This window comes from Ambystoma mexicanum, chromosome 1q (assembly GCF_040938575.1).
Source record: "Ambystoma mexicanum isolate Mex_15411 chromosome 1q, UKY_AmexF1_1, whole genome shotgun sequence".
NCBI classification, from domain to species: Eukaryota; Metazoa; Chordata; class Amphibia; order Caudata; family Ambystomatidae; genus Ambystoma; species Ambystoma mexicanum.
In genome coordinates, this window is record NC_090922.1 from 1,408,688,838 (window position 1) to 1,408,712,695 (window position 23,858).

General features: G+C 48.2%; 1 protein-coding gene across 2 annotated transcripts in view; it reads left to right on the forward strand.

Annotated features, from left to right (window-relative positions):
* The window catches only part of LOC138548445 (vitamin D3 hydroxylase-associated protein-like), a 726,529-nt gene that overhangs the window by 213,213 nt on the left and 489,458 nt on the right, over positions 1 to 23,858 (forward strand). For both annotated transcript variants that reach the window (XM_069642277.1, XM_069642276.1), the window contains exon 4: positions 4,297 to 4,430. In XM_069642277.1, the coding sequence (XP_069498378.1) occupies positions 4,297 to 4,430 (134 nt within the window). The remainder of the gene's footprint in view (positions 1 to 4,296; positions 4,431 to 23,858) is intronic.

A 23,858-nucleotide genomic window follows, 5' to 3' on the forward strand; every position in this document is an offset into this window, starting at 1 on the left:
AGAGCACTTAGAACAAATTGATGCCCCGGTTGAACACCAGGAAGTTCTCTGGGCAATCGCTAAGCTAAAATCAAATACTGAACCTGCCCCAGATAGCTACATGACTAACTTTTATAAGCAGTTTGGAGCCACATTAGCTCTGTTCCCTATTTAATGACATTATGGATGTGACTCAAGTTCCAGACTCCTTTATTCTGGCTAGAATACTCATCATACCAAAGGAAGGAAAAGACAAAGTTGGGTGTGGCTCCTATCACCCCATCTCTCTCCAAAATGTGGGCGCAAATGTTTACTGACGGAACAGCTGGGCAGTTTAATGCCTACTCTGGTACACCATGATCAGGTCAGTTTCATTAGATCTCTTAGCTACCATAATCCCAGCAGACAGAGAACCATTATTGGTTTCATTGGACGCAGAAAGGGCCTTCGACAGAGTCGAATGGCCTTTTCTTAAAGCGCTTCTCCAGGAAGTGCACCTGAATTCTTGTTGGTATGAGGGTATTATGACATTGTATATGGACCCTAAAACCCGGGTATCTGTCAATGGGCTTTCTTCTGAATTGTTCCTCCTACAAAGGGGTACTAGACAGGGCTGTCCCCTCTCTCCCTTACTCTTTGCCGTGACTTTAGAGCCACTGGCTGAATGTTTTGGCAAAGATGAGACAAATATAGGTCTGACAAGACAAGGGATGGAATACAAATTGACCCTTTTTACCGATGACATATTAGCCTATGTCACCTCTCCGGAAACTTCCCTCCCCAGACATATCGAAACAGTGCAGGAGTATGGGGTCTACTCTGGATTCAAAATAAATTTGACAAAATCGGATCTTCTCCCTCTGACAGAGCATAACTTGAGCTTGATCAGACGGATAGTGGGAAATGGGCTTTCTCCAGCACAAGGTTACAGTTCCTTTTTCAAGTATTAGGGCCTTCCGTGCCCAAAGCTTTTCTCCTGCAAAAGTGTCTTTCTTCGAGGGCCTGATACGCCGAAACAATAAAACAAAAGTTCCTTCAGGTAATCTTTACATAGGGTGAATACCTGTCACCCTTGGATCCCCCTCAGCCGGGCTGCAATCCTTCACAATCATCAGCCTCCCTCAGTCGGGTTCAGACCAACCACCCACTGTGGACATCCCTCTGTCAGGTTCACACTTGTCATCACAATGAGTGTTTTAACACTATGCGGGATTCCCTTCCCTTGGTTTTCCAGCCCCCAGTCAGGCTTCACATAGTTCTATCATCACTATGATTTCACAGGAATCCATCGGTCGGGTTCACATTTGCCCCAATTACAGTTTGCTTTCTTTAGCTTTTCTCTCCTCCTATAATAATCGTAAGTCTGAATGTCTTTTTAAACATTCGCTCTATGTTCACAGTAGGTCCCCCTCGTCTGGACTCAGACCAACCAGAGCTCTTGCCAATGTAAACAGAGACTTCCGAAGGGCGATCTTGTCTCGCTGGATCAATGTTGGTTAATGGCAAGCGCAAGCTATATAACATCACAGTTTGCACAGAGTTACCCTCAACAGGGTGCAAATGCCTCTTCCCCAATAACATAACTTCTGAAATGTATGAAGGCCTTATGAAGGTGTACAAGGGATTTGGTTCCACCCCTGTATGACCACCTTAACACCTTATAATAGCCTTCCCTATTGCCTCTTGGTACTTGTAGTTTCTCATAATGTTCAACACAGTCTCTTTGTTCAGGAGAGGGGTACCAGTCAGAGACCTTCGACTGAGCACCCACGTGGCGCCAGACCACTCTGACTCTGGTACCAACATTGTTCATACAAGACTTCTTGTCTTATTTTATCTTCTTATTGTTGCTACTTGTAACCTTGAGTCTAACACAAGCCGGCTGACTATCAGCTTCCGACTCGCCGGCTGTGTTGAAACTCACTGTTCCTTTTGCCGCTGGAGTCAAGCACAGTACCTCGATGGCCACCAAGCCTCCCTGCCCTGGCAATCAGGGCGGGAGGGTGCCATGTATCGCTGACATCCGTTGCACCACCTGCCAGCTGCGATTCACGCTCTTAGGTATCTTTCTTCGGAGGCTTGGGTTGAGAGGGGCAAGAGTAACATCCTCCTAGACGTCCTTGCAGGTCTCGATGCCTTTCTCCTCCGTTTGAACTGATGTCCTGGAATGGCTGCTTCCTCGTGCGTTCGACCTTGTCCGGAGTGTGCTCTTGTGCTCTGCCTTTTATCCCTATGTGGAAGGGAAAGGGTTGTCAGGTGTCTGGAGTTGCTGGTGACTGCCTGACGCTGCCTGACTCTGCCTGACCTGCGTGTTGGGACATGCCAGGTAAACAGCTCGGATATTAGTCTGTTGTCGTTCACCCTGTGAGAAAGTGTTTGTGTTGGAAAAGGGGGAGGGTAGAGTTTCTACGTATCCTACTAGGCAGGACTCACTAGTCCACCCCCAGGAACTGTATCCAATAGCGATGGCCGTGTCCTGGCCACCTGGATGGCAGATCCCCGGGGACGAGTAAGTGGGACACCTTCAGGTTTCTCACACTAAGCATGTTGAATGGTTTCACAAAGCTTACAATATATATGATATGTATGATATGGAAAGCTTAACCTCTATCCTCTCAGAGACTCACACTCATATTGGCTCAGAATGGCTTCCCTTCTTGACTACCTACAAGCAGGCGAAACTGCAGACACAGATGGGATCTCAACAGATCCCCTCATGAGGGAAAAGGGAAAGAGGGAAAAAGGAAAGCCTCGTTGGCTAAGACGGAAGACTAACCCGCTCTCTAATGACATGGTAATTACCATTGGTTGTGATACTGATTGTTAACCGGACAATCGCAAAAGGTGAGATGGTTTACCCTGGGGGTAGGAACCAGGAGGGAGGAGTGTTGCAATAAACAAAGAGGGGGTGTATTGAGTTTTGCACAGTGTAAGTCATAAGAGGTTTCAATGGGGAAACATATAGGAGCCTGTGTTTTGAAATGATAATTAGAATGTATTGCTTTCCCTGCAACGTATATGTTTAATGATAAGGTATGATTTGTTGTACTCAATGTTACTCGTTAAAAAACTACAACAAAAAGATGTGTAAAACATTAGAATATACGTGAATGGAATATGGCTTTTTATAATGATATAGGTTTTATCTATTTATGTCTGTCGATGTGTGAATGCTGTTTTTAAAATATGCTCATGGCTATTTGAGGGCTTGTTATTATGTTTGTATTCTGATGTATTGTTTGTTGTTAATGGGTGCTTCTGTATAAATACTTCTACTACCATGGCTACCCTCACCAGACTTCCTTAAACATGTCCAAAATTTAGTGATAGAGATAGTTAAAATACTTTGATGAACTGCAGTGAATGGGTCAGGTTTGTCCGGTTCTCACTTGCTTGAAGTATCCTTAGGAACCATGGAATTAGGCAACCCACGCCACTGTGCAAACCCTCCTGTCTCTGAATGTCTTTCAAAGAAAAAAAGGATGATTGCCACTATGCAGGTGCATTTTAGTGGTTGCGCCGCCTTCTTAATGACACTCTGAATCCCTGACTCAGAAGCTGCAGTAGTGATTCCCTTTTGGGAATGCTCAGAGCTGCCCTGAGGGCATTATTTTGTGTGACATGAAGTGTGTTGATGTTTTTAGCCGAAGTGCCCAAGAATAGAGCATTGCAATAGTCCAATTTTGTGCTTATTGCAGCTCTGGCGATAGATGGGCAATTTTTGGTAGAGAGGAAAGGCTTGACAGCATTGTTCATCTTGGGGGTGAGTGCGGCAGAGGAGGCTATAGCATTGACCTGGTGGGACATGGATAGTGAGGAGTCGTACAGCTGTTGAGACCGTGATGGTGGAGTTGTCGATGTTGAACATTCCCTGGCGGCCATCTTGCGGGAACACTAGAAAGCGTTCCCAGATATATTTGAGGCATTGATGTCGGCCATCTTTAGGGAATGAGAACGAGCAGACATATAATCAAAATGATGCAGCTTGCCTCGCCGTGATGAGAACATTGCGCTCGTAATGACTTGTCCACCTGGAAGCAAAGGAGCTGTCTGAGGACGGATCCTAACAGAATCGTAGTCTTTTCACCATTCCTATTACTAATGCTATGTGTCTGTAAACACTAACTTCCCAACATGTTTGGAAATACTGGGTGCATAGGGCCCCAAGTAGTTACTCTATTCTATAAATGTAAAATGCAATAAAACGCCCAAAATATTGGCTTTGACAATTTTTGTTTTCTCGTGGACTGATGCAGGTAAAAGGGCTATGAGCCATCCTTAAATATTGTATTCTGTTTCCTCTTGTTTTCGTTCCAGGGACATGACACGACAAATGGCTTTGTTAAGCTCATAGACAAACCAGCCTCTGAAGATTGTGTCATCATTCAAGTTCTGAAGAGGCAGGGTGCAGTTCCGTTTGTGAAAACAAATGTCCCACAGTCACTGCTAAAGTAAGAAATAGGATCTCAGTCTATTGGTTTGGTTCTAAATGTACGCACTGTTAAGTCATGACCATTTTAAAGGTGCTTCCAGATCTCTTCCATTCCCAGAAACCAGAAAATTCTTCAAGTTGTTAATATCTCTGCCTCAAAGCCAGCAAGACTGAGATCCTTCCCATTGGGACTCCTACTTCCTCAAGACTTTCCTTTTCACCTCCTCATTTCCCCTCTCCCACCCTTGCTAAACATCACAGTCGCTGAGATTGGTGACCAGGGCCTTCATGTATCCTTCAGGGTCTTGCCCCCCCACCCACTTGCCCCCAGACCCTGCTCACTCCCAGCACTTGCCTTTGAACGCCCACTGGCCTGTGCTGTCTCGCGGGCATGTACTTATTATTGGCAGTTGACCACTCTCACCAAGTGATCTCTGCCAGGAACTTAACTGCTTGCAACTTATCTCCTAGTACTTCCTCGGTGGAAAACATAACACTACCCCTTTCCCTCGTCCCTTCTCTCTCTCTGCACTTCTACGTTCTGAATGCTCACCAGGCCTAGTAGGTACACCTCTATCTTTCTCTTTATTGTTAGTATATTTGCCTTTGTTCCCATGTGCCCTCCCTGCTGCCCTGTGGGCGCTTTGAAACACAATTTACTTAATTTAATCGACTTACAAATGCACAATAAATAAAATAAATAAAAATAAACAAAATAAGTGGCTTGGTTGACCTGCGCTGTCATGTATCCTCCACAATTCTGTTTTTACCAAGAGCGCTATGGAGTGAGTTGTGCCACTACCTGAGGCTTCTTTGTAAGGTTGCCTAGCTTGAATGGGATTTCTTTGATTTCTTGCATCTTTGCTTAGGTTTTCGCCATGACGTGCCTGTACAAGGGTAATAGAAGCGAAGTTTGGCATAGAAGTTCTAGTAGTTTGTTTGAATGCCTCACCTCCTCCTAACCCAAGCTAGGTTGAGTTGCACACGTTGCCATTCTTTCCAGCAGTTATGTGAGACTCTCTTCTTCTTCGTGGTTTTTACCTGCATAGTTTTGTAAATGGTTGGGCAACTCTATCCCAGAAGCAGCTTCACGAAAAAGGTAGAAAATTGCTTACTGCTGATTGATCCAAGAGTGTTGTATTGCCATATTTCATTGGAGTCAAATTACATTAGGAAAATGTGGGCACTGTTGAGATGGCATACATCAGGTGGGATATGCTGTTGGGCAGTGGCGTAACAGAGGTAAAAGTGAGAGTGGAAATTAACCAAATATTGGATTCAGAACGAAGCGTAGTGGCAAGGAATACCTCCATCGTTGTGCATGAGGCGACATGGGAAGGGTTTGGTCACATATTGTACCCTCGGAAGGTAAATACAAGGGACCCTGGACAACACAAGTATATCCCTGTGTGAGAGTAGTCTCTGCGGTCAAAGTTAAGCTGTGGTGCCCGATAAAATGTCACATTAAAGACAAGTACCCAGTGGTCAAGGTGGTTTTGGTCACTTGGTAATGGTGTGAAGAGTCTTCGATCTGCCCTGAGCCCATGAGGGGCTCCATTCTGCGCAACATGGTTGGGCCTTTTCGATCATGTCCGCCGTGCATCCATGAACAACAAGGGTGCCTGCATCACTGCCCTGGAGCCTCTACTCAATGCAGATTGGCCGGGGTGCATTCTAATGGTCGGTGGACCCAAGAGCCAGCAGGTGCCACGACCCCATCGAACGGCCTCCCTTAAGGGTACTGATGCACCCAGTTTGGTCCTGTCGCGGCATGGATGGTGCCGAGGAGCCAACTCCCCATCTCAGCTTTTTACTGTCATCGGTCCTGGCACTCCTCTCTCTACGACTGGCCCCTGTCATCAACCAAGGTGCCGCTCTGATTCCTCCTCTCATGATAAGGTAAGGAGACCTTCTCCCTAATTTAGCATGTCTGATTTTTTTCCTATCATACCCTCTCCTCCACTTCTTCAAATGACTCCCTCCCTGTTGCTCTTGGCTGCCTGCCATCATGTCTGCTGTATTTCGCTCTTGCCTTTTCACTTTTCCCCCTCCTTTCACCTCTCTCCGCCTATTCCCTAACGCTCTGCTAATTCCTCTTCCTCTGGGTGCAGCCGTGGCTTCCACTAGCTCTCAGGGATACTGCTTCCCTTCATTGATACTGCCTGGCCCGCTCGCTATTGTATTTTCCTTGCTTGCGCCAACTAACATGTTCAGGAGCCCCCTTGATGTCGCCCCATAACATGTATTGAGCTGTGTTCATTGGCTCAACCTAGCCTGCCTTGCAACTGTCCACCTGCAACCTATAGGATGTCTTCCTCAGCCCTGTCCTATGTCTTCTTTCTTGCCCTCTGGTAGGCTTGGATGGTGGCCACTCTCCAGCCCTGTGCAGTGTTCTGCTTTTTCCTATCTGCAGCCTCTGATCGTTTTTCACTTCCTTACTATGCTTTACATTGACCTACCTGCAACCTTCCTTATACTTGCATTTGTGATGTAGCCCCCCTCACCATAGGGCGAGGCCTTCACATGTTGCAGATAACTTACCTGTACCTGCATTTTTCTTACGTTGTTTTGCATTCATGTACCTTTCTCCTTCTTCCCCTTGCAGAGGAACAGGTGGACACCTTCTCCCTGGAATCCGCACCTTTAGCACCGTCCTATTGGAATGACAGACGAAGAGCTACAATTGGGAACCCATGCATGAATCCTGGTAATATTCCTGTACCACGCCGAGTACGAGAGACGATATGCAATCAGGCAACCATTTGGAGTGTACTCACAAGCTGACATAATGGAGGAAAGTTACCAAGAAGGATGCTCTTTGCCGAGCTGTCGAAATGCAGCCATGAAGAGAATGGATGTACGTTAAAACAAAGTATGTCGACCACGAAAGAATGTCATAAAGAATATGTAAGAACCTATGCTGAAACAATATGAAAATACATAAGAATCACAATGTAACTGAAACACTAAGAGAAACATGCACTCTACGATACAGTAACCATGAATACAAAGAAGAATAAAGTGACCAACTGGTCAATAACTGTAAATACGCTGAAACGCAGTGTAGAAATAACATATAGAAGTTTGCTTATGAGAGGTATATATTTAATGTTTAGGACGACCATTAGAAGAAGATGGACGATGGCTTATGTCAAATCAACCCAAGTACCTCAAAATACGAGCCCAGGATCTTAAAGTGAAAAGATAATGAAAAAGTTGTTTGTCCCTTGCAAAATAGAGGAGTACCTTGGACTAGGACCATGGATACTATTTCGAAAGGGAAAGTACAAATGCAGACCAACGAGAAGACCATGTGCGAAGGACATATTTCTCAAGATTAGAAGGAACAAGAACACTTACCGATGCCAAGTATTGCACAATTAAAAGTGCACAAGTGTATATGGGATAGAGTGAGCAAGTCTCTATAGGCAAGAGGAGCAACTGCGCCCAGCATAATCGAATTAAATAGTGTTGAATACACTGTTGAAATGGACAACATCGTGTAAGACCTGATGAAGAGCTCACAAACAAGGTCTATTTATTAGGCTTGTAGCTAAGATAATGGTGTGACTACACTCCCTTGAATGTTCTGAGACAGTGCAGACTGGCAAGGTCAGCCTTCAAACTGAGGACACTGGCATGAGGCCTACCAATGAGAGAGGGTAGACTAATTGGGAAAACAAGGGGAGAGCTGACTTATCTCTGGGTTTCGTTTCTATATACGTGCTGCTAGCGAGCTGAATGTCCAAGGTTGGATTTGGGTTGCCAAACAATCAGAAAAGCCTGCCATGCACTTTTACATACAACTTTACAAGTATTATTCTGCTGCAATATTCTCTGCTGTAATCAGTGTTATACGTATTTAGAAGTAGCTCAGGGTGTGTTCTACAGACAAGGAACCACCAATGGGAGATTAATATTCACGCATTCTATATGTAGACATGTTCCCCTAATCCAATCCCACCCCTCAATGTTTTTTTTTAATATGCCACATAGGATGGAGTCATAGATGATGCATCTAACATCATATAAACTAAGTATAATCAAAAAGACATTGTGATCCTTGATGAATGATGATGCACCCTGCTTTCCTTCATTCAGATAAAAGCAGTATTTTACCATCTTTTTTTAGTCCGGTTATTTTGTCTGAGACATTTTATTGGTATTTCCATCTATCACAAAGATGCTTTAAGGTGCTTAAGTACACCCTCCTTCACATCCCTTCATCCCTGTCTACCCCTTTTTTCATGCTATAGCACTTGCATGATCCGATTCGTCTCAGGGCATAGTAGGGAGGCTGTTTGTTTTTTATCCCTTCCTCCCCTTCCTGAGCATCCCCTCCTATCCCTCTCCCCTGCTCTCATACTATAGCCCTTGCATATTCCGAAAGTTTCAAGACCTATTAATAACGTTCCGTTTTTGTGTTATACCTTTTTCCTCTTCTCTATTCCCCCCTTTGTCTTGATGCACCTTGAAACACAATTTTTGCTGTATAATGTGCATTACCAATATATAAATAAATAAAATATAAAACACAGTAAGGATCATAGCTACAGGGGGGGCTTGAAGGGGCAGGGGCAGCCGAAGTTGTTGCTTGACCCCCTTTTAAATAAACAAACTCTACAGTGCAGTATTTTTTGCTCCTGTCCCCTTGCAAATGAATAGCATTTATCTTCTGTCAGGCATCAGTGAAAGGGCTATGCCAGTCAGCCTTTTGCACTTGTGATTCTACCAGCTTCTCGAAAAGAATTGTACATTTGTGTCATTTTTGGTATAGGTTGTCATGCAAACCGTTTGTAGAAGAACGCTGGTAATCCATCAGGGCCCATACTTTTTAAAATCTTCAGTCAGTCCTTACCTCTGCATTCTCAATTGGATTCTCGAGTTTCTCTCTTTTCTCCCCTAATAACACTGGCAGTTCGACCCCATCTAAGTTTTTTTTGTTGCCTTTCAGTTTCTAATTCAAGCTTGTTTTTCTCAGATAGTACTAATGTGCCATCAGTTTTCCGTACTACTTGAATGATAGATCTATTTTTCTTTGCCTGTAACTGTCTAGTTAGGGTTGGACTATACTTTGCCCCTGCTCAAATAACCTCTGTCTCATCTGCAACAGGGTGGACTGTTATATTAGTAAGCAGTTTCTAGAGTTGGGCCTTGACTGCTCTCAGTTTTCATTCATTTGCCCTAGCTGGATTTGTTTAATGCTCTGCCTCTTGAGTGCTCGGCAGCTCCTTCCTAAGTTCTCTCTCAGTTTTAGTTCTGATGGCTTTAAGTTCTCTAGCCTTTTCAATGTACTCGCCCCTAAGGACTGCTTTTATGGTGTCCTATCTTACAGCGAGGGAAGTAGTTCTATCTGGATGTTGTCCAAAGAAATCTTAAATGATGTCTTCAATATGGGTATTCACTATTGGGTCTCTAAGGAGGGAGTTCTTGATCCGCCAGCACGGTTCCTTTCCTTTCCTTATCCCCAGTCGATATCCACCAGTACGTGTGTGTGATCTGATAGTGTGATGCTCCCGAGTTCTGCCTGTGTTAGCTGCCTTGACTCCATGGATAAGGGAGTATGCACGCTGGACAGGCGAGTAAGACAAAACATCTCGGAATTCAGGGTGTTTATATCACCAGCTCTCGAATAAGCCCAATACCTTTTATTTGTATTTCTTTTATTTATTGTGCGATTTAGTTTACATTAAAACATTTAACACATAGAAAAACAACAAGAGCACATTTCATGTTATGTACAATAATAAAACGACAACACAACAGTACGCATAGTAACATACATACATGAGAATTCATAAAAACATAATTATAAACTTAAAATCTCATTAAGATAATTAATCACACCGATAGATAGTGATGTTTCATTAATTTTTAAAATGCAAATCCATAACCAGAAAGGCAAGGCCACATTTCCACTGTGAGCAAACTGCTCAAAATTATCATAATGAATTGCTGTTTAAGCCGGGCATATAATACATACATGTTTTACGTTCTCAGTATGCATATTACAATAGCGAAACAGTCTTTGTTCTTTCGGTGTGCTGGCTATGGCTCCCAGGATCTCCTTTGTTGGGTAAAGATTCACAGGGTAATTCATGAAATAAATGCAAGCCGAAAAGGGGAGCGAATGCGTGAAAATCGCAGCGCACGCGTGCTAAAGCCGCGCACTCAGCCGCACACTCAGCTGTTCGTCGATTCATGGAATGCGCTGCACGTGTAAACCCTGGGATGTGCGCCAAATCCATGGGTGGCGCACACAGGCACACATGTCACTAAACGACATGCGTGACGCGCACAGCGAAAGCGCACAACGTGTAGTGCACACAAGAAAAGGGGACGTAACACGAGGCGTAACACGCGGAATGGGGAACAACACGTGAAAATGTGGGCGTTACGGGGGGAAGTACCGGAGGTAAATGCTCGCAACGCCCACGCATGCGCTAGCAATACGTATTCATGGAATCCAACAGGGGAAACCCGTGCGCCAAAAAAGACGTGCTAATCAGGAAACACGTACACCAGCTGGAAGCAGGCGTAAGCGGCCCCGAGCAGCATAAAAGTACACGCAAACAAACAAGCTCATACCCTACGATGAATATACAGTTACTCGCAGCAGTGGTCGTGGGACATCGCAGGAGGAGGAGGATAGCCAGGCCCCGCATTTTTTTACCCAGGACCAGCCTTTTTGGGATGCCTGATGACCAGGTCTATGGGAGGTACAGGTTTCCACCAATAATAATCCTAGAATTGGTCAGGGATTGAGAGGATGACCTCACATCACCCACCCTGTGCTCCCAAGCACTGAGCCCCTTGGAAAAGGTGCTCAATGTACTGCACTTTTTGGCAACTGGGTCATTTCAGCGGACAAGTGCCATAGTTGGGGGTGTCTCACAACCCACGCAGTCACGCTGCCTACACCAGGTGTTGGCGATCATGACTGCACTCCCCACAGTCCGCAGGCACATATACATGCCCAGAACACCTGCAGAAAGGCAGGCCGTCATCCAGGACTTTTACCGGGTGGCACATTTCCCCAAAGTGATAGGTTCCATTGATTGCACCCATGCGGCTCTACGTCCTCCCAGGGCCACTGAGCACATCTATCGAAACCGCAAGCACTGGCATTCCATCAACGTGCAGGATGTATGTGATGCCAAGGGAATCATCACCTCGGTATATGCCAACTATCCGGGGTCCAGCCATGAAAGTTTCATATTCCGAATGTCACCCCTGCACCGGGACCTGGAAGCTGGGAGGCATGGCGACACATGGCTAATTGGTAAGTATGAATGCCTCTGCACATGCATGCATATCAGACACTGAGAAATGGGAAAACCCAACTAATGACGACCATTATCACCTCCCCAGGGGACAGTGCCTACCCTCTGAGCACCTACATGATGACGCCAATACGGAACCCCACCACACCACCTGAGGTAAGATACAACACAGCCCATATTGCAACCCGGGGCATAGTGGAGCGCACATTCGGAGTGCTGAAGTCACGCTTTCGCTCCCTTGACCGCTCTGGTGGGCAGCTGCTATATGTGCCCCCAGTAGTGTGCAGGATCATAGTGGCCGCATGTGTCCCACACAAGGTTGCAACCCGGAGGGCATGCCGGTGGACATGGTGGTGCCCCCATATCCCGAACCACATGCACGGCCGCTGCGCATGGGAGGTGAAAGGGCACGTGGTGAGGCAGCGAGTACACAGCTTGTGGAAATTTCTTCACCTAAAATCCCACCCCTGTGGAGTGCACACAGGCCTGGCACATACCAGCTGACAATTTATGATGAGGACAAAAGGGACAGTCAACTGTCACAACCATACCACCCTGTGATTGTTTACCTGGAAGTGCTACATTGTGTGCATCCCTAGCTACTTAAACACACCCAATGCTGTGTCAGTAAAAGGCACACATTCATGCAGCATGAAGGACTACCCCCTTGCAAAATACTACAACCAAATAGTGGCATGCCACCCAACCCGTCCCTAACCCCATCTCAGCTACCCAACACACCATGCATGTGAAAGCAACCAAATGAATGCACAACACATGATACAAGTGTCACAAAGTGCACCGTCCCAAATAGAAACAGGTGTTACGCTCACCTGAGGCGTCGATCTGAACTGGACAGCTGCGGTCTCCACCAATGTGACGCGTAGGGCCGAGATGACGGACTGGACTGGCCCACCTAGCTTCGTTTGCTTGGACCGTAGGAATATCCTCTACAAATGGAGAAAGGGGATTGACCACCCGTGGAGTTTAGCGTAAATCCCCCCTCCCCCGCTGTTCTCCCCACAGATCACCTTTGATGTCCCCTCTTACAGTCTCACCTGATGGTTTGAAAAGATGAGCTCTCCATCCTGCATTGAGCGCAGGGGCGCGTTGATAACCAGTTGCTTCACTGGCTCGAAGGAATTGGTGAGTTCCAGAACAATATTGACTCCGAAAAGTATGTAGTTTGTAAGAGTTCACATGTCTGACTTTCACTCTTGTCCGATTCCTTGCAGTTTGCAGCTTGACCCCAGTGAAGAGTTCCTTGTGGTAGCTGACGAAGTTCAGGTAAGGATTTGGCTTATCCTACACAGTTCAATAAAATAAGGCCAGAATGTAACCTGTTGCTTGCTCCCTTATTCAGGTGTGGAGAGAAAATATGAAGTTCGGGGAATAATGCCTCTGTAAAATTAGGTAAGTCTATTGTGGTGAGAAGAGTTCCCCTTGTTTGTCCCTTTGTCTCACCTTGTTGTCCTTTTGTTCCCCTTAGGGGCCGGGGTACAGCGAGGATGCAATGGAGACTGCGCCGACCCGTGAAGAGGAATAGTACCCCCGGCGGTAATCAGGTAAGTCTATGGGGGTAGTTACTATTGCCTCTGTTTATTCCCTTGGCGCACCTTTGCTGTTCTTGTGTTCCCAATAGGTGCCAGAGTGCGGCGGGAACGTGCAGAAGGATGCGGTGGATCGTGAGGATGCTGCGAAGGCCGGTGAGCTCAGCGCGGCGCTGCAGCAGGCGAGGCAGCGCGTGTAAAATGCTTCTTTCTTTCAGCTTGAAGGCGCGGTGGATCCGGAATTCAGGTAAGGATCGAAGGTTTTGCTCTTATTCTATCCTCTCCTCCTTCTGTTCCTCCCTTTTTCTAGGAGCTGCAGACTCGAGGCGGGCGTGGCAGAAGACTGGATGCAGGCTTGCAGACACGGTGAGCGTTACACTGCTGGATGTAGAATAACGCGAAGCGTGTGCTGCTCTTCGGGCGTGGTTTAAATAGCCTCTAAAGTAGTCCCAGGAAAGTATTCCTCCCCAGCCCCACCCGAGTAAAAAATAGTCCCAAGATAAAATAGTCCCTTCCAAGACCCATTTGGCTTGGAGCTCTGCAGCATGGTCTGCATCAGGTAAGCTTGCAGCATGGTCTGCATCTGGAAAGTTCTACTCTATGAGCCTGGCTCCTATGGTGCCAGGACTGACTCTCCATATGAGCCTGGCGCCATAGGCGCCAGGACCGCACCCAAACAGCCCCTAGCAGGGGTTTTTGGGCTTGCTCAAAATAACTTGATGACTGCTTCTGGGGTTGCTGGACCTGGTCTGGTGCCCCGGGGGTAGGCATCATGACAACAGGCCAGAGACAATTCCTCTCACTAATGAAAAAAAAACAGCACACATGAACAAATACTTACCAGCAAGACAAAACATCAGTACAGGATCCAACAGCGGCAACGTATAACAGTAAAAAATTAAGTGTCACAACCTGAAAAAGGCGGCACATCGACCCGTTCCAACTGCAGTGTGTTGCTGGTAGGCAAATGTAGCAGTGTACTGCATACAACATGAACTGCATCTGCAATGGAGACGGGCACGTTAAGACATGAAGAAGCTACATGTATATATGCAAAAAGTCCTGTATATAAAAGCATATACAAATCCACCATGCAGTGGAGAAATCAACACCAATCCCCACTAGGGATGTATACACAGTTTGGACTACAGACTGCCCACACAACTTATGGGAGCCCAATGCCTCTGTGTAAGTTACTGTCACTTGGTCACACCCTTTGCGAGCCCATGTAAATGTAAAGTAAACCAAATAAATAAAATAATATAGTAAAAATCAGAATACAATTTAAATTTAAAAAAATCTATGAAAATTAAAATAAATTAAAAATGAAAATAAAATGAAAATAATAAATAGAAAAAAGAAGATGGAAAAAAGATAATAAATGAATTAAATACTAATTCTAATTTGCTATTCGGAATAAAATATGAAAAAACCAAAATAAAAAAAAATAGAAAAATGGCCATGTGTGGATCGGGGGGGGCACCCAGGAGGGAGGAGGTACAGGGTGCACTCCAACACCCACATCGTGGATGTTGAGAAAAAAAAAAAAATACCTCCATGGGCTCATGGCCTTCACGGCTACCTTACAGTGGGAGACCTGCCGTTGCTGTCATCACCCTCTGGTGGTACATTGGAAGGTGCGTGTGATATGGGAGGCAGATCACGCAAAGCCCTGGCATGCTCCTTCATGGCAGCAAGCATGCGGGTCTGAAAGGTTTGGTTCTGCAGGATGATAGTACGGAGATCCCCATGCAGCACCTCACGGGTAGCACACATTTCTGCCTGCAAGGTCTTGTGTGATGCCCGGATTTCCTCACGGGTTGCCTGGAGCTCAGCTGAGAGTGTGCGCGTTAGCTGCTCCAGCTGCTGTTCTGAGCTTGTACTCTGGGACACCTCAAGTGCACCCAGAGTATCTCTGAGGGACCTGTGTTCTAACCTCAGGGCATCCCTGTGGACCTGTGACTCTGCAGATATGGCTGTGCACAGAGTCTCCAGTCCAGCCCGTCGGTCCCTGTTGGACGCCAACATGTCCTCCCTGTGTGAGCGGCACATGGACTCCGTTGCCTGCTGCTGGAGCTCCACCTGTCTTCCAGGGGGGAGAATGGAAGTGGCCACCCTATCCATGGCCTGAGCCATCATCTCACACTATGCCCCCTGTTGTGCTGCAATAGTATACATGGAGTTCTCCCACACAGTATTGCCTGGTGGCGCACACGGCCACCGCGTTGGCGGGCACCACACCTGTTTGGGGCAAGTTGATGTACACCTTGCTGTGCTGGCACTGCCTGAGGCTGTAGGACTGCATTCCTCCTTTGATCTGCTGGCCCAGGAACAGGAGCAAATATAGTGGAGTGAGACCCTCCATCTGTAACCGCCACAGGCGGACTTTCCAACACTGAATGCCCCATAGAGGGGTCTACCCCAGTGCAGGTGGGTTGGACAGAGCAGCATCCCTGCCAGAAACACTCACCTGCGACAGGACATATGTCTCAATGTCAGATTCAGCACCTGATTCATAGATGTCTCTGGAGGTGTACCCAGAGACACCCGTGGAGAGGATGGTCTGTAGGAGAAATGGATTTTCACCCACCACACCCCACGTTCTCCACTGATGCCTGGTTGTGGCTGTGAGTACTCCTGCCTCTGCACCATCTCCTCCTCCTCAACAGCATCTAGTGCCTCATCACCTGCAAAAACATAAAAGAAAAGTAATGAAAACGGGCATGAGCAGCATAGCCCACACACACACAGGCATGACGAGGTAGACATTGAATACATAAATGGCACATGTCACACATGACAACTCTAGCATGCATGCACTGGCAATGAAGTGGAAGGGGAGCCGAAAAGCAGACACTGAGGACTCCAAGATGGAAAAGCAACACATGTGCTGCATGCTGCATAGCACCTGCATCACATATCAGCCTGTGAGTGGCATGGGCAATCCACATACATGACACATGCCATCACACAGATGGCACGTAGCATAGCCATGACCGATTTGACAAGGACACCCAGATGGTAGCAAATCAGTACTGTCACCCATCCATGTGAGATGGACATCATGAAATAGAACATGCAAAAGAGTGTGACAAAACACACATGTGCCACATGCTGCAACAAAGCCAGTGTTCACTAATGCAGTAATGGGAGGCAAATGGATACATCAATGGTTGGTCACTTGGACATGACAGAAGACAATTGTCATGTTGAACATTCAAACAGGGTCCCAAAGTGATTGTGTGCAGGGCATGTGTAGGTGCACAATACTCAATCAACCTGATTGATGAAATCATTCCCATAATAAGTAAAGAAATGTGGGGCACTGTGGGGTGTAATCTATGTCTGAAGTATGTTAAATTTGGGGCAGAACGGCACAAAAATGTGTGTTAAACATGCAAAGGATTCCATCAATCAGGCAGAATGAACAGGAAAACAGTATAAACAATGTTGTGGCATGATGGCAGTTGAAAGGCAAGTGCAGTAATCAGGTGGAAATTGTTAACTGCGGTCAGAAGGGATACTGTAAAACCCAAACCCAAGGCCGGGGGATGGTTTGGAGGCACCACATGGGTGGCCCATAGTAGTCATGACTACACAGCCTCACCTGGTACTCAATCAGAACACATCACCCAAGCAACATACACATGGTTTGCACACACATGCATGCCCACTCACCGGACATTGCATCAAGATCTGGTAGGTCTCCCTCGCCTTGGATCTGATCCTCTGTGATGAAGCCTCCAGCGATTGACTCATGTTCTGTGAGTACTTCCTCCTCTGGTGGAGACCCACTGCCAGTCACCATAGTAGAGGCCTGATTGGAAACCAGCTTGTTTTTTGCTCTGCGTTTGAGGTCATTCCACTGCTTAGAGTAATCATCAGCTGTGCGCCTCACAAATCCAAGGGAACTAATCTGGTCCGCGATGCACTGCCAGTGGTCTCTACGTTGAGCAGTCGTAGTCTTGCACCCTGCAGTCACCAGCATTTCGCGGCCATGGGCCGACACGTAGCCACAAGTGCGTCTAGTTCCACATCATTGAAACTCTGCTTCCTTGACGTGCCAGAGGGGGGAGCCGTGTCTGGGGTCCCAGTCTGCACCGCAAGAGCACCCTTCTTCCTCTTCAGAGGTGGTGCGGGCCCTGAGTGGCTTACGCGCTCTGGTCGGTAGGGGCTGAAGCGCAGGCGGACTGGGCACTGGAAGTAGCCAAAGGCACGATAACCAAAGGTCTCACTGCAGGCATTGGCTGCTGGGTGATGTCGGCAGGACCAACCTTGGTGTGATGGTCTTGGACCAACACTGTCCCGGCTGGGTGACTCGGAGCTGGGGTGGATTGAGCTGCAGCTGCCCCTGCAGCCTCCTCACCGTGGCTACTTGGGGCAGCAGATGACATTGCTGTCCCAGATCCACGTGGCCTGGTGACAGCGACTTTCACCGCCACACGTGGCTTTGACTTGGTGACACGGAAGTCGGCCTGTGAGTCATCTTGTGCCGGTTCGGTCAACAATATGGGCTTGGTTAACAAGGCCTGAGCTGGGATGGTGTCAGCTGCATCTAACGACCCATTGGGGGCATAGTTGTCCCCAATTGGTCCTCCACACACTTGCTTCTTGGGCCACCCTGCACATCCTGGCCATGTCCCCTACCGCGGACACCTCTTGGAGGTCGGCCACCTTTGCCTCCCTTACCACTTGGTCGCCTCCCAACCATGGCACTGATGTTCTTGTGCGAATGGGAGGTGCAGTAAACACTTGTCCTGGGCAATTGGGGTGAAAGGGGCAGGGAACTAGATGGAATACGTACCCTAGTGCTCTAGCAAGGCTGTCTGTGATCCCTGGGGGAAGATGATGGGTCACGCAACGCTCAGGCACCCCAAAAACTAAATTTAATGTGCACGCAACCCCTGGTAGCCCACGTGCGTGGAATAAAGAACCTGCACTACGCTTTGGCACCCAGAAATACAAAAATAAGCGTACGCATGGTACACGCAGGCTACAATGACTTCTGAATGGGTATGCGACACACGGGGGCAACCACAGTTGAAAAATACGTGCACGACTTACCGTCTGCCTGGAAAAAGAACGTGAAAAAGATGCACGTGTGCGCATTGGCAACACCCCCGCCAAAAGAAGTATTGAACGGCGTCTGAGTATACAAGGAGTACGAACTGGAACCGTTGTGAAGTAATCGCGTGTGAACCGACAAGAAGTACAAGAATCACCCACTCGCTCTCCACAAAAAGCACGTACAAGAAAATGGCGTCCTACGTGTACTTTTTAACCCAGCCCACACGTGCGATGTCACTTACGCGCATACGCGCTAAGGGCCTTTCCTCCAATTACATGCAGTGACACCCGGACGTGCAGTTTTTGCATGTGTTCAATCAACATGCATCCGTGTGGAGGGAAACGCCTGTGCGCGTTAAGTCACAGACGCACTAAGGGCCTTTCCTCGAATTACACGCTGACGTGCAGTTTTTTCACGTGCCAAATCACTCCGTATCAAGCTGGCCACGCAACAACACACGGAAGACCACGCTCCTGCCCAGAAGGCCATTTTCCTGCCCCCCAAAGCCCCGAGCCCGCTCCCACCTGCCATCTGCTGCTGCCTGCCTGCTAGCCAGGTGCCCTGCTATTTGGTGCCTGCACGTCAGCCATCTGCAGGGGTCCAGTTGCTGTGACCACCCCTGCTAGAACAGAAGACTCCCGACTGAAGATCCATCGCTCCACAGCCCAGCACCAGGACCCAGTTGTCCATCCACACCTGCTTCTGTGGTTGCCATGTCAGGGGAATCACCATCAGAGACCACTGGCAACCCCCAGCCAGAGAGGCAGAGGGCTATCAGCTTCAGTGCTGCAGAAGTTGGTATCCTGGTGGAGCAAGTCCAGATGCATTATGATGCTCTCTTCGGAAGTTCACGCGCCGACAATGAAGGACGGAAGAGGATCTGGAAGGACATTGTGGCTTCCATCAACGTGGAGGAGGTGGCAGCCCTCGACATGGCACATGTCCGGAAGCGCTGGGAGGGCTTCAGGTCCAGGACACTCAGCAAGGCCCGGCGCCTCTTGAAGGCAGCACATGCAGAGGGGTGCCGGGTCCGCCTTACCAACATCCAGATGAGGGTCCTGGAACGCATACACCCAGCGCTCCACCTCCAGGTCCTTCAGGGGAAGACCCATCCGGAGTCGACCGGTAAGTGTCCATGCGTACTGATTGGACGCAGTGCATGTTGAGGTGTGCCAGGAGTGTGCAGGTTGGACATATGTCTTGAAAGGCCCATGTATGGATGTGTATGTACAGGGACATGAGCCCGCCGCATGTGAGTCCAGTCATGTGTGAGGCACATCAATGGTATATGTGTTGAAATGCATGATGCCCAAATGCATATGTGGGTGCACACATGTTTACATTTCTGTGTATGTACTATGGCATGGTTGGGGTGTGACACATGGATACTGGTTCCACCTTCATGTACGTGCACGGCATATATGTGCTTGTGTGTGTTTGACATGTCTGCGAATGTGATACGCCATGGATGCTTGTGACACCGACATGTAGGAGGCAGATTGACAGATGTGACATAGTTGCCGATGATTTCACTGTGCAGGTGGTGGAGATGTACAGATGCATGTATGTCTGGTGGCGTGTGTGCATGTGTTCCGCACTCCCAATGTTGCATGTGACGTCAGGCTAACCTTCGGATGCTCATGCTGTTGTATGTGTATGGATGGTGCTGCCTGCTGCAACATTCCTGTTAATTTGCGCATGTGTGTGGTTTCAAATGATTTGTGTTGGGGAGTGTGATGCCATCTGTGAAGTTTGACATTGAGCAGCTGTCATGTGTGTATCAGACCATTGGACAGTGCCCTGATGCCTGTGTTCTGTCTCTGTGTGTCTACAGCGTCAACTGATGAAGAGGGTGGTGCCGGTGCTGTGGAGCACAGCGGCAGGGATCCCACCATCAGCCAGAGATGCAAGGCCCAGTTCCCCTCCAAGGTTGTCATCTCTTCGGGGAGTGAGGAGTCTGGTGCCGCTCCTGCGGCCGCAGTTGCCGAGGGTAGGTCCAAGAGGCGGAAGTCGGAGGTGGACTCCTCGGCAGCAGAAGGGGCAGCTGAGATCCCACAGGGGCTTATGGAGGAAGATAGCACAGAGTCATCTAGGTTGTTGGTGGGTTTGTTTGAGAAGGAGGCTGTGGAAGGCCCACACACAGGGCCTGGAGGGGGGGATTCCACTGGTGCTAGTGGTGCAGTCCAGGGGCAGGGACAGGAGGTGGCCGCGTAGGTGCCTGTGTGTAATCCTGTCCCCAATCCTGTGACTGCATCATTTTCCCACACCAGCAGGGATGCCTTCATCCAGACCCGTTTTCAGGGAAGTGATGCGCACACAACAACTGGCCTTCCTCTCCCTGCGGACGTGGCAATCCGGGACCGTGTTGAGCCTGGCTGGGGTGGCGTTGCGTCAACGTGCCATTAGGGATGACGTGCAGGGTTTTCGTGTGGACAATGCACGTTATTTCGGATGCCTCGTTGACCGCGTTGAACTACTAGGACGGGTCACCAGTGCTGGGTTCCTCCGTATGCTGGACCTTCTACCGACCCCCTCCTCAACTGAACCCCCTATGCGCCAGCCGTCCTCCGTGCAGGCATCGATAGGCAGGGCATATGCACGGCAGCAGCAGGCTCAAGGTGGGAGCGATGATGGCTCGGGGCCATCAACACCACAGGGGAAGGCATCGGCCAGAGGGCAGGAGGACCCTGGATTGGGAGTGTCTTCCGTGTGGCAGCGGTTGGGCCGGCAAATAGATGCGGAGCGGCGGTGGGCGGAGGAGGCATGGTGCATGGTGCCATGTGGGCTGCCTGCAGGGCATGGTGAGGGGTGTAGGGTAGTCCCCTGTGGTGTGGGCTGCCTGCAGGGCTTGGGGGGGGGGGTGGAAGGGCATACCCGCGAGGGGCCACAATGCCAATTTGCGTGTTAAACTCCCTGCGCACCCCGAAATAGATGTGCCCCGCTCTCCCAAGGTCTATCGCATGTGACACTCCCCGCGTACCCCCGAAATACACCTACCACGCTCTCTCACCAGGGCTATCGCTTGTGAAACTTCCCACGCACCCCTGATATACACGTACCACGCTCTCGCCAGGACTATCACGTGTGAAACTTCCTGCGCACCCCCGAAATACAGGTACCCCGCTGGCCCAAGGCCTATCGTGTGTGAAACTTTCTGCGCACCCCCGAAATAAATGTACCCCGCTCGCCCAAGGCCTATCGCGTGTGAAACTTCTCACGTAGCCCCAAAATACATGTACCACGCTCTCGCCAGGACTATCGCGTGTGAAACTTCCCACGCACCCCCGAAATACACGTATCCCGCTGGTCCAAGGCCTATCGCGTGTGAAACTTCCTGCACACCCCCGAAATACACGTACCCCACTGGTCCAAGATCTATCGCGTGTGAAACTTCTCACGTACCCCCAAAATACACGTACCCCGCTCGCCCAAGGCCTATTGCGTGTGAAACTTCCCGCGCACCCCCAAAATACACATAGCCCGCTCGCCCAAGGCCTATCGCGTGTGAAACTTCCCGCGTAACCCCGGAATACACGCAGGCACCCCATCCACCCTGGGCATGCCCCACACGCATCCCACTCACCCTCCCCATGCCCCGCAGGCAGGCCATCCACCCTGGGCATGCCCCACAGGCAGACCACACCACAGAGGGTACTTTTTCTACGCAATTTACCTGGCGCGAGCGGGGTACGCGTATTCTGAGGGGTGCGCAAGTACATTTTCATGCGTTTTAGCTGCCGTGAGCGGGGTACGCGTAGTATTTTCATGCAATTACAGTGTAGCGGCCCTGTAAGCTGGTCCAGGGTTAGCGCAGCCCTTTGCGCTGCATTGGGGATTTCAATGGCTTTTCATTGCGCAAGGGGCGTTCTTGGGGGCGTAACTGGTGCTGCGGGATGTTCGCTGCACCAGCGTTCAAAATGCCTTGGAAATTCCATGAATACGCGGTGCGCCAGAATGCTGTTTAGCGCACACGGCTGGTGCACGCTCCCTCTCTGCGCTGCATGTGTGCGCTGCCTCTGCGCTGCAATCTACGAATTACCCCCTCAATTTAAATCTGAGAACCGAATTCCTCATATCTCAAGATGGATGCTTTACAAGGTAAGGAGCACCAGTAGAACTAAAAAATCGACCAAATTTAAAATCAAATTGTCGCAACTGCACAGCCGCTGCCAAAAATCAGGATCTAAAGGTCTTAAACAGGGCCGCCTTGCCCCTTCTCGCATAGATGTGACTTACCAAATATTTAAAACACTCAATCACTTCCAGGTTTTTTCCAATTAAAATTCTTCCTTTCTCTACATTAAAAATTAAAATCTTTGACTTGGCAATATTCAATTGTAAATCCAAATTCAGCAAATAAGTTTAGACTGACCAAAGACCTGCAGGCCAATTGGGGTCCAATCACAGGCATGTCGCTGGCATAGTTTAAATGATGCACCTTCATATGCCCGATCATTGGGGGATTTGTCCTCACCTTGTCTCAACAATGGTCGACACCACAGATGTAAAAATTAAATAAGAAAGGTGCGAGCAAACAACCTTGGTGCAAGCCACAATTTGTGCCACCCTATTTCGTGCATCCACGCTGGTTATTTGATCATATCTTTATTCTAGTTTCCTGATGTAAAGCTATCAATATACTCACTAAAGCTGGGGGTCAGCCATAACAAAGCATTTTTCCCCACAATTGTGCTCGGTTGACAAAATCGAAGGCTTTGGATATGTCCAGAGCAGTTAAGTAGACTGATCTACCCTGTGCCTTCGCCTATCTATCCAATAGCGTAATCATGAAAGAATGTAAAGCCGTACCCACATCTTTCTTAAATCCTGATTGGTACATGTCAAGACATCCAGATTTTATAGCCCAGCAGTGTAATTCACTCAGGCGAACATTTGCAAAGATTTTATTTGTAGAGTTCAGTAGTGAGATTGGCCAATAATTTGATGCAAGCATTCTGCCACCCCCCCCTCTTTGAGATCAATATAAATATTGCATCTTTCCAAGAGGCTGGGATTCTCTGAGTTAATAAGATATTATGAAACAGGCACATGAAAACACTTGCCCATACATTCACATCAGACTTTAAAGTGAGAATTGACAGTCCATCTGGCCCCGGTGCATTAGACTTCTTACTATGCCTTATGAAAGATTCAATCTGATCCGGATCCAGATGGACTGCCTCCTCCCACCTAGTTGCTCCATGTACTTCCATTATCAGCACTGATTCTTTTACATACAGTTTGGAAAAATGCATCAGCCATATATCCTCGGATAAAGGCTGAGACTGGAGCAGATAATCAGTCCTGTCCGATTTAATTAGATACCAAAATGCGTTGGTATCTCTGCCGATTAAGAAGCAGAGCAACCTCTCTGCATCTTTAATATACATCAGGAATGTATGGCCTCTTAGCCAGTTTAAAAAAAAAGGTTTTTAGCTTGCTAATCCTCACAACCAGGAGGGGCCTTATTTTTGCAAAGTTTTTTAATTAAGCTGAAAGGCTTGCTTACGCTCTTTTTACTGCCCCATCAAAAGCATGCTTGTGAT